The sequence below is a fragment of the Pantherophis guttatus genome, chromosome 1 (genome assembly GCF_059756535.1).
Source record: "Pantherophis guttatus breed Tessera chromosome 1, ASM5975653v1, whole genome shotgun sequence".
NCBI classification, from domain to species: Eukaryota; Metazoa; Chordata; class Lepidosauria; order Squamata; family Colubridae; genus Pantherophis; species Pantherophis guttatus.
The window spans coordinates 164,318,344-164,334,146 of NC_142063.1; the positions used below are offsets into that span (position 1 = coordinate 164,318,344).

Sequence of the window (15,803 nt, forward strand, 5' to 3'; positions counted from 1 at the left end):
CAGATGCAAAGAATGAATTAAGCAGTTCTGCTTTCTCCCTGCTGCTGCCTGTCATCTCTTTGCCATATTCTCCCATCAGTGGATTGTTTGTTTCCTTGAGTTTTTTCTTGCTGTTTACATTGAAATAAACTTTTTAAAAATTATTTTTGATATTTGTTGCAAGTCTTAGTTCATTCTAAGGCTTAGCTTTCATGACTTCATTTTTGCAGATTTGCGCTATATGCCAGTATTCTGCTTTAGTTATGTGTCCCTCTTTTCATTTTTTTTATACTTGTCCTCTTTGTCTTTCAAGTTTATCAGAGAGTTCTTTATGCAACCATGCTGATTTTGTCTGGGGTCTCTTGTTCTTTTTCAGTGGCATTGTGCTAGACTGGGCTTTTATAATCACATTTTCAGAAGCATACTGGGAGCCAGTGTAGTAATATGGGTATATTGAGATGTGCCTAAATTTGCCTGCCTTGCTGCATTTTGGAACAGTTGCAGCTTTTGGACAATCTTCAAGGGTTGCTCCATTTAGAGCATATTGAGGTAATCCACTTGGGAGGTAGTCAAAGTGCGAGTGGCTATCAGCAGTGCTACTCACTGCCCAAGAAGGAGTGCAAGTGTCACATACGATGTGCAAATCTCCGCCTGGACATATCTGCCATCTGCTCTTCAAAGAGGACATATAACTGTTTTGTTGCAAAGGTACAAAAATCAGCACTGAATCAGAGGCAACTGGAATCCTGGTTCCAATTAACCTTTTCCCTTAGATTCTGATTGGCTGGTGAAGAGGGATGGTTTCATACAGTCCCTTGGCCACACCCCTGTTGCTAGTTCCCACCCAAGTGAGGAGCTTCCTAAGCCTTCAAGAACTTCTGACATGTGGAAATCATGTGAATGATCAAGAATTCCCTTGCTGGAATTTGTAGCTGAGAAGATGGGGGAAATGCCAGAAGCATGCTGACACTTCTTTCTAAAAAAGCTTGCTATGAGATAGGGATGCTGAGGTGGGGTTTCATTTGCCCATACAAAGCAGCGTCACTTTGGGCATCTGGATACCAAATGCCAGCCAAAGAGTTTCCCTTTCATCCCCTTTGTAACTTCCCAGCCAGGTAGGAAATTCTTTGCAGCTGTTCTAGATCAGCCAATTCAATTAATATTAAGGCTGAGCTGCAAAGTTTGCTGGGCTGCATACACACATTGTCTGGAGAAGCCTTGGAGACTGAAGGAACTGACATCCAATATGGTGGTGTGTGCGTGTGTGTGAGATAGAGAGAACATTAAAAGTGCTCCGTTAGCTAGCCTTGATGTAAGGAAGAGTTGTTATAAATACACAAGGGTCCCTCTTTTCATATGTCAAACTTTGGAAAGGAACGTACACAGCTCAAAGATTAGCCCTCTGAGGCCCCACGCCATAGATTATTTCTCTTGACATGGACGGGAAGGGAAAGCCAGAATCAAACAGTGTTTTCCAGCTGCCTTAGCCCGCTTTCATTATTTTCATGTCTGTCGTGAAGTTATTGTCCTGTAACATATTTGGGTATCATCTCATTCAAATCAATGTGCGCTTGTTCTTTTATTGAGTATTTTGGCTGAAGTACTGTTGCTCAGGTGGTGTTTACAGTAACACTCATTTTGCCCTCTATAGCCCTGCTTATCAATCAAGCACCCAGTAAGGTGAAGATTAAAAAAGCAGTGGTGAGAAGAAGCAGAGTTGCTGGATTTAACAGTTATTCACACCAAAATAGCATTGAGATAGGTATACACGTTATGTGGGCCAAGGCAGTGGTTTATATGCTTTGTGTGAGAGAGGCACCTGAGCCCATTTGTGTGTTACTTTTAAGCAGAGGAGAAAAAAAGCAGAGAAGAGTATATGTGGAATTAATGGGAGCAATGGCCATACATTACTGCCACAGCATCCAAATACACAGCAGCAGAGCTGAATTAGGCTTTCTTCTAAATGGGAACTAGAAAAATAATAGGGAAGATCTTTGCTTTAATTAACAGCAAGTTTCCCCATGTACAGTGTATCTAAACTGCTCCCTATTCACAGAGCACTATGTTACTGTCCAGAAAATAAGTCACTCTTTAAAGATATACACATGGTAACATCTCTTTTTTTCCAGGGAGCTAAACAAAAATGGATTGGCTGTGCTATGAGCAAATGAACCATCCTCTCTTCCCCACACTCCACTGCTAATATACTCCCTCCCAATAAAACAGAATCTGTCTTGGAAACTAGGCCATCCCTATGTGGAGAGTGGGGCAAGAGAGGTAGGAAAAAAAAGGAAGGAAAAATATTTTCTGCTGGCAAATGCTATTCTGTCCCGGAGGGACATTTTTTTGGACTCTCACCAATGTTTGCATAATTTAAGCATCTATACTGAAAGCAAAAGATGCATATTCCATTTTTGTGAGAAATGCGTGTTGCGCAGTGGAAACGCCCCCCCCCCTTCCGCCCACCAAAATGTCATCAAAAAATTCATACCAACTGAGACCCAATGGAAATACCTAACAGAATTTATCAGGGCAGTGGTGAAATGTAAAATTTGTTGCTACCGGTTCTGTGGGCGTGGCTTGGGCGGGGTTAATGTGACTGGGTAGGCATGGCCAACTTTTTTTTTTTAACTTTTAAAAGCATTTTTTCTACAATCTCTTCGGTTGAAGAGGTTGCCAAAAAAATGCTTTTAAAAGGCTCTGACGATCCCAGCTGAGCCGCGATATCATCAGAGGCTTTTTTTTTAACTTTTAAAAGCGTTTGTAGAAAAAAATGCTTTTAAAAGTTAAAAAAAAGCCTCTGATGATTGTGCGGCTCAGCTGAGCGGGGGGGGGGGGGGGCAGGGATATTTGCTACCGGTTCTCCGCACCACCTGCAGCCATCGCTACCGGATCAGGTGATCCGGTCCGAACCAGGAACATTTCACCCCTGTATCAGGGGCACCAAAAATTAAAACAAAGTTTTTAACTTCATTGACTACAGTACAATATGACAGGTTGTCTATAGCTTTCTGGGACAAGATGCTTTTGGAAAAAGTGTCCTTGCACTATTGTTGCCCAAATTCTAGGAACTGGTGGACTTTCTATTTTTCCTCTTTCTTATGAAAGGAAAAAAAAAACCTGCATAAAAGTTGAAAACAATTTACACAGCACAACTCACATTATTAAAATGAACCTGCCTGCGGTTTCCCAAGGGTCTCTTTTCATGGGGCCTTCTCAGATCCAGCAAAGATTCAATAGTGAGACAGACTTCAGAATAAAGACATATGAACAATATGAGACAGAAAATAACCAGAACAGCTATAATAGCCACTGCCAACTTTAGCAACTAAGTGAATTCAAACACACCACAAGCAGAAATTCAAACAACACACTCAAGAATAAGGTAGAAAACCAATCAAACTAAACAAATGAAAAAGAAGAAGAGTTCTAAAAAATTGCAAGGTAGTTTTCAGGACAGTATAATATTCCAAGGTTCCTTTTTTTTCCTCAGAATTTCTTCAATATGTTTTGTTCATGTTACACATTTTTTTTCCTTCTAAAGTCCCTGCCATTTATGGATTTATCACCCTTGTAGCCCAGCTTTCTTCACAACATTGATAATAGTTTAATTTACACACACTCCAAGGAAGCTGCAAATTCAGAACTAAAAAGCAATCAAGACCACCAATGAGTCTGATTAAAAGCCCATCTTTCCATCAAATTAACACAACACCATAGACTATTGTCGTCCTTCTTCACGCTTTTATAGAGAAAAACAGCAAGCCATGTAAACTCAACACTCCCGTTGTGGACATTGTATCCTCAGAGCTTAGTGCAGCAGATCTGATAACCTGGGCAAACCCACAGGGTGACAGTCTTTCCCAATTTCTATCTGTTTTTATATCACTGAGCTAATGTTGCGGCTTGATCATAATTCCAGTGGCACACATCATTGAAAATGCAAAAGAAAGTATCCAGCATCTTCCATCAGCCAGTAATCTGTTTCCCCTCCAACACTTTCATTAATGACAACTAAAATTATGGTTTTTATTACATAGCATTATATCAGTTAAAGGAAGATGCTGAGCAAGTGTTTAAATGACAGGGATTATTTCCCTCCTTCTGATACATTAGCAGGCTTCTGCACCTGGAACTGCATTGGTTGCCTATTCAATCATGAATTTTCTAAACATGCCAGGCAGCTCTGCAGAGTTTAAAAAGGAAAGCAATGATCTGATCCTGCCTACTGCATAGTTCTACTTTCCTACAAGTTGCCAAGTCAATCCCTGAGGTCCTGTTCTACTTGTTTTTGTCAGCCTGTGCTGAGGTCAGCCTGAGCCGAGGTGGCACAGTGGTTAGAGTGCAGTACTGCAGCTACTTCAGATGACTGCTAGTTCAGCAGATCAGCGGATCAAATCTCACCGGCTCAAGGTTTACTCAGCCTTCCATCATTCCGAGGTGGGTAAAATGAGGACCCAGATTGTTAGGGGGCAATATGCTATTTAGTATACTGTCTTTGGTGTAAGCTGCCCAGAGTCCTCGGAGAATGGGCGGCATAGAAATATGACTAATAAAATAAAATAATAAAATTTATTTGAAATTGTTTCGAAATCATTTCTTTAGTTGCTGTAGTCTGGCATTCATTATCTAGGACCGTGATGGCGAACTTATGGCATGCGGAGCCATATTAGTGGGCACGCCAGCTCAGCTCTGGGGCGCATGCGCGCGCCAGCCAGCTGATTTTCGGGCCTTCTGGGCCCACCAGAAGTAGGGAAACAGGCTGTTTCCTGCCTCTGGAGGGCCTGGGGGTGGGGGGTGGGGAAGGCCCGTTTTTCTTTCTTACCTGGCTCTAGATCCTCTCTGTGTATCTGGGAACGGCGAAAACAGCCTTTCCCACTCCCTTGGAGGCCATACGGAGGCTGAAAGGGCCCATTTCCCCACTCCCGGTGGGACAGGAAGTGACATTTTTTCCTGTCCCCAGCCTCCAGAGACTCCTAGAGAGGCTCCTAGAGACTCCTAGAGAGGTTCTGGAGGCTGGGGACAGCAAAAAATGTCACTTCCTGTCCCACCGGGAGTTGGGAAATGGGCCCTTTCAGCCTCCGTAGGGCCTCCAAGGGAGTGGGAAAGGCTGTTTTCGCCATTCCCAGATACACAGAGAGGATCTGGAACCAGGTAAGAAAGAAAAACGGGCCTTCCCCACCCCCCACCCCCAGGCCCTCCAGAGGCAGGAAACAGCCTGTTTCCCTACTTCTGGTGGGCCCAGAAGGCCCGAAAATCAGCTGGCTGAAAGAAAAACGGGCCTACCAGGCCATCCTGTGCCAGGAGCAGGGGGGAGGGGGTTGCACACACATGCACGTGGGCACGTGCGTGCACGACCCTCCCCCGCCCCCCCTCTCCTGGCACGTGATGGCAAAAAGGTTAGCCATCACTGATCTAGGAGAATGGATGATTCTTTTCCATCTCTATATTTAAGAATAGCATTAATCTGTTCCCCATTTTTGTTTGGTGTCTTCTACTGCAAAATATAGCTGCCACTTTAATGTAGCTCTCTTGTAAGAAGCTAACATAAATAATCCTCTCTCCTTTCTGAAGATATATTTTGGCCACATTCCAGAGCTACAAAAAGGTGAAGATATTGATGCAGACTAAAGTACCTATACTAAGAGTTTGATAATTTTCCCAGCTCTTTTCTCCAATTCCAGTTATCAAATAATCTGCAGTAATACAAATTACTGCAGATTATTCCACTTCATATGATCTTTGTGACTCTCCTCATTACATGACAATAGCTTAATATTGTAGCAAAACGCCTTTCTACTCAATGGTCCCTTCCACTCATTTTTAGGTAGAGCTCTGGGGTTTGCCCCATAGTCCTACCCCCGTGGCTGCATTTTGCTCATTTGCTTGAAAGGGCTCCCCTTGCAGGCTTCCAAGCTGGCACATGGACCACTGCTGAGAGGTGAACAAAATGCAGTAACCAACACAGCTGAGAAATGGTTTTGCCCAGCATTAATCTTTTGTTTCCTTTGCATCTATTTTCCCAGAAGTGGACTGCTCTTTTCCTAACAAGGGTAAACAAAGTTGATGGTAATCATGCAATCTAGTGCCAGGAAATAAATATGAATATAGCATTCTTCTCCAACCCACATACTCTTAGTCTTAGTAACTCTATTGTGTTAAATCAATCTCCGTTTTATTAGGAGCCATGGTGGCAGAGTGATTAGAGTGCAGTACTGCAGGCTACTTCTGCTGACTACTGGCTGCCTGCAATTTGGCAGTTCAAATCTCACCAGGCTCAAGGTTGACTCAGCCTTCCATCCTTTCGAGGTGTGTAAAATGAGGACCCAAATTGTTGGGGGCAATATGCTGACTCTGTAAACCACTTAGAGAGGGCTATAAAGCACTGTAAAGCGGTATATAAGTCTAAGTGCTATTGCTATTAATAATTTGTTTAAATCACTTTAAGAAAGGAATAAAAAGAAGAAAAGATGGAAAAAGACACAGATAATGAAGGACACATTATCAATAAAGATATGCAATTATCATAAAATTTAATATTATTTCATTGATTAAATAATGTATAGAACCAGGTTCATTATATAATTTTAACAAATAACCAAAAGTGTCTACAAAAGTCAAAATATTAATATTGATAATACTACTTTCCATTGTTCTAAAACTAAATGCCCATAATCATAGAAAAGGAAAGAGAGAGATGGAAAAGAATAATTACAATTTTTAAAAGGAAAAATGAACAAAAACAATATCCCCATTATACCTGGCTGGTGATTGTATCAAAATATTTATAGATATTGAAATTGCTTCTATCTTATTATAGACCAACTTTCCCCAACCTGGTGCCTCCAAGAGCTGATATTGAGAATTATAGTCCCATGCATCTAGGGGACAATACATTGTAAATGCTGCTTCAGAAACTATTAGAAAAATGGGAATATGTTTTATCTGTAATGTTGTAGTTTGATGACACAATCCCCTTCTTAGTCAAAATTAGCTATATGCATCTGCCCAATTATTTGTTTTCTGGGCATCTGAGTTCTAAGTAACCCTATTCTTAATAACAGTCCCTTTTATCTGGCAATCTTTTTTGATATCTGCCAGCCAGTTTGGATGAATGAAACTATTTGGGTAATGAGATTCTTTTGCGTCCCAATAAAAATGGAAATAGTTCAAAACCATTTATTTCCTTTGGAAGCATGAGAATAGACCCATTTAAAAAGCATAAATACAAACAAAGGAAAACATTGATAACCAGACAATAAAAGATCACAAATGATAATGGTTTTGAGAAATGTTAATATTAACTCTGAAATCTAAGACTGTGAACAATGAGGAGAAAATGAATAGAAAGCTATACAGTAGTGGAGTTCTGAAAAAGAGGAAAAGTCATTTTCAGAAAAAAATAAACACTATATTATGAGCATTTATGTTAAAATGATAAATGTTATCATCCAGGTCAGAATGGTTTTTATATAGTGGATACTGTACAGCAGAGCTGTCAAACTCGCGGCCCGCGCACCAGATGCGTTACATGCTGGCCATGGCCACGCCTGGTTTAGCGAAGGAGAAAAAAGTCCCAATACGTCACGTGACATGCTGTGACAATGCGAGTTTGACACCCCTGCTGTAGAGAAACAAATGACTACCATGACTGAGAAAAGAAACTGGAGAATCAACATAGCTCCTGCATGGAAATGATACCAAAAGGACACATATCCTTCTCAAAGACTGCAAAATGTGCTAAAATGTATAAAGTTCAAACATCAGGTTAAAATCCCAAGATTCAGTCACCTTATTAATTCCTCTTGAGCAATCAAATGGCAGCTTTTTAGACAACTTTGGAATCAACACACAAGCAACACCTATTTTAATAGCATAATAGAATACCAGAGTTGGAAGGGACCTTGGACGTTTAATCCAACCTCCTGCTCAAGCAGGAGATCCTATGCCATTTCAGACACATGGCTGCCCAATCTCTTCATAAAAAAACCTCCAGTGATGGAGCACCCACAACTTCTGAGGGCAATCTGTTCCACTGATTTATTGTTCTCACTGTCAGGAAATTTCTCCCTTAGTTCTAGCTTGATTAGTCTCCAACCATTGCTTCTTAAGAGAATTTACTGTCAGTACAGACCACTTCATTCCCTTTTGGTAATCTTGCAAGATTAGGTATTCCAGATGTACTCCTTTTACCAAATATCATTTAATAATGTCCATTAACACTATAACAAAATAAGTAAAACTCATAGGAATTCCTTCCTTCCAAGTATCTCCTCCTTTAGTCCTATGGATCTAAGTTAAACAAACAGCAACATACAAATATATCAAAACTCTTCATTAGGAATGAGACAACAAAATCCCATTGGCAAATATGAAACTTCACAGTAAAGCTCATTTGGATGTCAAAAACAAAACAAAACAAAATCATAAAAACAAATCAAGATTACATCAAGCTGTAGGAATACATTTATGCATACATGTGTGATGGGGAAGGGAGAGACGTGATCATATTCATATGTACGCATTCTCAATTTTTAGCCCGTTCCTGAAAAAGTGACTTCAGCAATATAGATATTCTCTGAGTAGTCAGTCCAAATATAACATGCTTAAATTGGATTTTAATTTAAATCTCATGAATTTTAGTTCTGTTGGAATACATGGGCTTGTATAGCCAGTTTCTATGCATATTCACTCAAAGATAAGGCCCATATATACAGAAAATGTAGCTTTAATAACTATTTATAGGATTTATTTGTAACCTATTATTTATCTGGATAGCTTGCACTTACTATTTGTAAAAAGGCCAGACCTAAATGATAAGCAAATTAAGATGGCATTATGTTGAAATAAACATGCTCAGCTGTCACTTTTAAAGCCTTCATTTGTCTATTTAATTTGGTATAAATTTTCTTTCCAACGCTTTGGTTCTAAAATTCATATTCAGAATGAGTAGGGATCTCTGAAGGAGAGATCCAAAACAACAGTGACATTTTGGAGAATGCAATGCTAACATAAATAATCAGCTACATGTAACAATAGTAGTAACAGCAGATGGAGATAGAGTGCCAGTTAAATAGTGAATAAAACAAAATTCTACCAGAAGTAAAACATCTTTCTGAATTTCTATTTTAGAACAGCTAAGAGTTTTTTTGAGTAAAATGCAAAATGTCACTTCCCAGAGGAAAACATAATCTTAGCAATTGCAATACAAGATGGAATAACAAATCTAGAAAAGCCACAGTAACAAGTCTGCAAGGGAATAGGGGGTGGGGGGGGCAGTTTTAAGAAAACATTCCTACCTCCATCACCTGATCCAGAGCCTGCATCTGTAAGGAAAAAAAGAGGAAATAAAATACATCTGCATTAAGAACAGCTTGTATGTTTGCAAAGCCAGATTCCACTTCATTAAAAGTCTGCTAGCAAATTATTCTGATGTCATTCCTCTGCAAATTGATATACATTGTACTCTGTGTATTTTGATTTATCCATACTCTTTTTGATGCTGATATGTGCTTATCAAGTGCCTTAAAGATGCTACTACTATTGCTGCTCTTAATTCTGTTGCACAACCCAGTGATTACCAAGTTACATTAAGCATGAGCATTACATTTTCTTCTTGATGATGTTTGATAAATATGTTGTATTTTAAATATATCAATTTTTCAAAACAATCAAAAGAAGGTCTCATGAGTTGTAAGGCCATCCATCCGTGATCTTTGACGCACTGACCAGAGTTCTGCATCCCCATAATACCAGCTCAGGTCTGTGATAGGCAGTGGTCAATAGAAAAGATGATCAGATGAAATGCTAGTTTTGTCCACATCATCAAGGTGCAAATTGGGTATTATCCTCCAAACCTGCATAAGACAGAACATTGCAACCTGTTCTGCTCTATGGCTTGGTCTGAAGATGGAGACAATACCAGGACTCCATGAAACATTGAACTGGCCTGCTGGAAAATCTTGTCCTAACAGCAAAAGGGCATTGGAGCATTGGAACCACTACCTCAGAATTGATGGAAAGTTTTCATTGCAGAAGATTTGAGAGGGGGCTATAATTCTCCCGAGGACCACATGAGATCCAAGGCCACTATTTTCCCACACCTAATCTAGACCAGTGTTTTTCAAACTTGGCAACTTTAAGATGTGTGGAACATGTTGGCTGGGAATTCTGAGAGTTGAAGTCCACATATCTTAAGATTGCTAACTCTTAAAAACACAGTCCTACAACACACAGTCCTTTCAACAGTTCCAAGAAGGCTCCACACCCATTTGTACTACTCAGGTGAACCTGATGACATAGATAAACCTCCAGGTGGTCTCAAGGACTCTCTAAAACAGTGGTTCTCAACCTGTGGGTCGGGACCCCTTTGGGTCGGTCCCCCTTTCACAGGGGTCGCCTAAGACCATCGGAAAACATATATTTTCAATGGTTTCAGGAATAATTTTATGGTTGGGGGTCACCACAACATGAGGAACTGTATTAAAGGGTCACAGCATTAGGAAGGTTGAGAACCACTACTCTAAAAGAATGCAAATGGACCAGCTGCCTGCAAGGATTATAAATCCTTCCATTCCCCACCATCCAGCCAGAGCTGAAGAAGCTTCTTGGATGAGAAGTGAACATCTTCAAGAAAAACCAGAAAGTCCAGTTGCCTCTTGAAAAAGCATCTTTGGGACAATTATGACCTGGATGACTGAGAATCTCCATAGTCACTGATCTACACACACTAATCCAAGAGCTAAACTGGGAAGAATGACAGCTTTAGCAAGCAGACCTCAAATGCAACAATAAAGGAATTAATTTACTAGGGACAGTATCAGAAAGCGAGGAGCGATCCCAACAAATTGGAACTGTTACAGCATATAACAGAGACTTCAAGCATATGACAATTACAGGTAGCCCTTGGTGAATAACAGTAATTAGACCAGCAACTGCATCACCAAGTGACAAGCATAACATCACATAACTGCACTGACTTGGTATGGCAGTTCTGGCAGTTCCAGCTGTGGTCATTAGGTGGAAACCACATGGTTGTTAGGTACTATGTTACATAAACTCAATTTCCCACCTCTGTTAGTTTCCCCATTGACTTTGCTTCTCAGAAACTGGCAGTGAAGTTTGAAAATGGTGATCACATGACCTTGGGGCACTGTGACCTTGAAAATTGTGTTCCAGTAATCAAGTGCCTGACCATGGGATGCTGCAATAGCCACAACTTTGACACAACTTTGACATTGGCATAAAACTCCTTGTTCAGTGCCATCATAACTTCACACAGTCGCTAAACAAATGGTCATTAATCTAGGACTACTTGCATATGCCTAGATAACTAGTTAAGAAAAACTCTTAGTTAAAAAGTCCCGTAATTAAATTTCAAATGCACATTCAACATCTGAGGAGCATGAAAAAGACAGTTTTAAAAGAAATTTTGAATTTTAGTCAGTTTTTATTAATGAATCTAAAAAGAAGGCAAACAACAAAGATCAGTGCCTTGCTTTAGGAGAAATTCTTGTCAGAAATGCTTTTCAGTGTTGCAGATGATTAGGAAGGTAAAGGAATGCTGGGAATCAATATCCCAAATTATTTATAGTCAGATCCAGTTAATTCAGGGCAGGCTGTGATCTTCCTCTGTCATTCTAATTGGTTTTTTTTTTTAAAATGTCCATTTTAAAATGAAACTGCTTCTCAAATCATAGCTATGTTTTGGCAAACACAACAAAGCATTCATCACGTATCTAGCAAAAAAAAAAAAAGACAGAGCAAGCCAGCAAATGATTTTATACATTTTTTTTAAATGCGCTGTTTGTTTTCCAGAGAAGGACTATTTTACCACATTACTGCCATTTGCAATGAAACATCCCTTGCAGCTGTAGCCTGCCCTCTGTGATTCCAAATGAGATTATCATCCTTCTTATGTGCAGATCCTTCTGAATGGGAAGTCTATGAAATACCTGCTTAATCATTAATTTTATCTGGCAAGGGAAGCAAGATTTCATATTTTTTAGCCCCTCTCTCCTACTTGCCTCCTGAACTAGCCTTCGTATACCCCAACCTCATCTGGAAGAAACATAGATTACTGTTTCTGCAACTTGATCCGCAAGAGAAAGCCTTTGTCTCATTCCCTGCTGACCACAGAGGCAGTTTACATTCATCTTGAGCTGTTCTGATATTAAAGCGGCATTTTCTCTTTTCTCCCAATACAAACTGAACAGTCTGCCATGCCTCATTTATGTAGATTTAGTCAAGATCTGGGTTTGATCCAACTCTCATTCACCCATTGAAGTTGCTGAGTTTCCCCCCTTCCCCCTCCTTTTCCTTTTCCTCTTTCCCGACATTGTATTCCAGGGCCATTCTGCTTCTAGCAGTGGGAGAATCCAGTTCTTTCAAACAGAGTGTTCCCCTCAGTACAGTGGTGAAATCGATTTTTTTTTACTACTGGTTCTGTGGGCGTGGCTTGGTGGGCGTGGTGTGGCTTGATGGGCATGGCAGGGGAAGGATACTGCAAAATCCCCATTGCCACCCCATTCCAGAGGAAGGATACTGCAAAATCCCCATTCCCACCCCACTCGGGGGCCAGCCAGAGGTGGTATTTGCCGGTTCTCCGAACTGCTCAAAATTTCCGCTACCGGTTCTCCAGAACCTGTCAGAACCTGCTGGATTTCACCCCTGCCTCAGTATCAAAACATAGTCGCTCCCCAGTTCCCCTGCCAGATCCAGCAGAAAATCCCCAATCTGCTTAGATGGTTGGCAAGATAAGGGAGAGAATGGTTCCTAAACTGAAGTTCTCGCTACAGGATTGGAGAACTGCTGTTAAAGAATCTGTGTTTGCTCCCATTTGCTCCCCTTGCAAACTTTCCGAGCAATGATCTGAAGCACTTGGTTGTGCATCAAATTTTTTTAAAGGGGGTCTTCAGCATCCCTGCTACTTCCCACCCCGTGGATCAGCTCTCTTAGGAAAAGGTTTTTACAGATAGCTAGACCCGGGGATGTCAAAAAAACTACCTCCTTCCATAGGAAGAATGATAGGTAATTGTTGCACATTTGAATGGACTTGAAGAAGACTCCAGTGCTTCTCACACATTTTAACATAATACATTGTAATGTATTATGGCATCCTAGTGGGCATGTGGCCCACATTCTGAGGCAAAATAAGCTATTCCTATAATAAACGCCATGCTGTTGCTCAAGACATAAGACCCTTTTTACTTCTTTAAGCCTATGATTTACTTTACTCCCATACTGGTTGGCAATTCCCTCCACTTTTCTGTGAGATCTTCCCTCTGTTGAGAATATGAAAGAGAATAATCTAGTCCAAAGGCCAAAAGCATTCTGGCCATTTGGGAGATTTCCAAGACTTTTTCGTTTTTAGCTTAGCAGGGTCAAACATTTGGATGAGGAACTGGTAAGAAATCACAGGGTTGTAGAAAAGACACATGGAGGGAGGTGGAAAACCTAAAAGATGACTTGGCACATCATTTCCACCAGGGGATATTCCTCTTTCTGTTATTGTGATTTGCAATAACATGGTTTCAAAGATTAGACCCACTTCCAGATTTCACTATAAAGATTGAGGACAATGCTTTAAAGAAACAAAATATATGATTATAGGCACCCTGAGTAGATGATCTCCCATTAATTCAATCACATGAAAAGGAGAACATTGGGTCTCCCATTAGCACTAAACAGACACCTGTAACAGGAAAAGAATCTAAAATTCATACTTAGTCTTTTCTTCTTAACCCTCCAAATGCTAGATTTACATTATCGACATTCAACTGCAAACCATCAAAGGGCAAAGTCTTTATTCTACTTGACACTTCCAAATTATCTGGTAGGAGAAGCTCAACTATCCAATCCAAATCCAAATCCATCTGCCTTGCTCCCTTGTGACACTGTCTCTGAATTCCCTCCTATCTCTATGATTTTCAGAGGCTAAAAACATATCCTCAAATAACGACTGCTGGCCCCAAAGCAGTCCCCTATCCTCCTCTGGTTGGACAAATCCATTTCTGCTCCAATCATTAGTTCTCTTCCTTCCTACAAAAGCCATAGAGCCATTTCTGGTTACCAGCCTCGGGTCTAGAATGCCATGAAAGAAATCAGAATGAACTTTCCATACAATAGTGGCATTAACTCACCAACTATGGCTTTAAAATATTTTAGTTTTATTATCTATGCTGATCTCACTCTAATTTAACCACCTCAGAGCTAGTTTAACATCTAAAAACTGCCACAAACAAACCAAAGTTGAGTAGATCAGCCCTTCTTGAACCTATTCCTCCACTAGGAGAGGCAGCTTCTGCATTAATAAATACTGTTTAGATGGATTTATACATCATACTAAGACATAATATGGTTTCTTTGATATTGTAAATTGTAAGGGTGTTGCACCATGATTAATGTATGATTGTGCTGTTTATGAACATAAACAGTTGTGGCTTACTCAATAAATAAATCACTGCTTAATGTAGACCTTTAGGTGGCAAAATATCTTACACAAATTTGTCCACAATCAGATCTACTCCCCCATATTTTTTTTTTAATATTGAGCAAACAAACATTTTGGGAAACCTGGTTGGTTTCCACCATCTTTAATTGTGCACATTGGGCAAAACACTGCAGAATAAATAAAATGAATACTTGAACAAACGGCAACTGTTTCCCAGATAAGGAAAGAGGATGCCAAAGCAAGCAGAACTGATTGGGCTGCAGCATGAAAGGCACGCTTTCAATTATTGATCTAGGATGAATCTGACAGGAGCACAAAGGAGTACTCATGAAAATACACAGTACTGGTTGGGCTCGCTTGTCAACGGATTCCTGCATAACAATAAGTAGCACAAAGCCTGCTGTACCTACCGGTGGCACACGATCCTTCTGACGCCACAAGTATTTCACTTTGCTGCTTGCAGGCAGCTTGTCTCAGATAGCATTCATTCTGATAGGTATCGCCATTGGAACCACATACAGGCACATAGTCGCTGTTACACTAATGAGCAAAAGAGAAAACAAGAGACAGTGCAGTTAGTAAAGATGTGCACAGACGTGAAGCCCATTCTCCTTTACATTTCAGGCCCCTTTCTGCAGATAGTCGCTAAAGAACAAAATTATAAGGTTGCAATTAACATTCACTTTCCTAAACCTTTCCAGATGGGCAGGTTGCCCAGATGGAAGGGACACAGTTCTCTATAATATTTCAAGGGTTCTGCTAGGATTAAGGGGTTCAGGATGAGTTACAACCCAACCACCCTACATTACTGGATTTATCCTTCTCTGTTCTTTCATATTGTCTCCCTTCCCTCAGTGTCTCTGTGCTATTTTAATCTCGTTCCGTTCTTTTTCAATTTCTTCTTCCTTTGGGCAAATAGACTCATTTAAAAATTAAAGGAAACCGAGCAAGGATGCTTATGATATTGTTTGATAAGGGTATAAGAAAAAAAAAGAGAGCAAGTATTGTAGATAGAGCAGGCAAAAGACTTGCAAAAGCCAGGATTAATCTCTGGAATTTTTTTTTTTTTTTAAATACATGTTAATCAATGGGACTGAATGGGAAGATTTCAAACTGTGGTGGTAGGTTCCTGATCTGGCCTTCTAAGTAACGTAGACATAGAAAGATGCTCTTTCTAAGAATCAATTATTAGTGAGACAGGAAAATTAAAATAAAGTATATTAAAACTATTACTACTCCCTATTTAATCAGGTCAAGGCTGTGGACAGAGAAGACCAGATCTAGACTAGTTGATATCGTGCCTGGGGTGTATTTGGAAGCACAAATACCTATGCCTGCCTACTATTTCCTGCCTACTGTGTACACATCAGTA

At 40.2% G+C, this 15,803-nt stretch overlaps 1 protein-coding gene across 1 annotated transcript in view; it reads right to left on the bottom strand.

Annotated features, from left to right (window-relative positions):
* TMEFF2 (transmembrane protein with EGF like and two follistatin like domains 2) overlaps nt 1-15,803 on the bottom strand; it is a 283,704-nt gene that overhangs the window by 243,605 nt on the left and 24,296 nt on the right. The window contains exons 3-4 of the mRNA XM_060688080.2: nt 14,842-14,971; nt 9,279-9,305 (exon numbers count right to left, since the gene is read on the bottom strand). Of these exons, the coding sequence (XP_060544063.2) occupies nt 9,279-9,305; nt 14,842-14,971 (157 nt within the window). The remainder of the gene's footprint in view (nt 1-9,278; nt 9,306-14,841; nt 14,972-15,803) is intronic.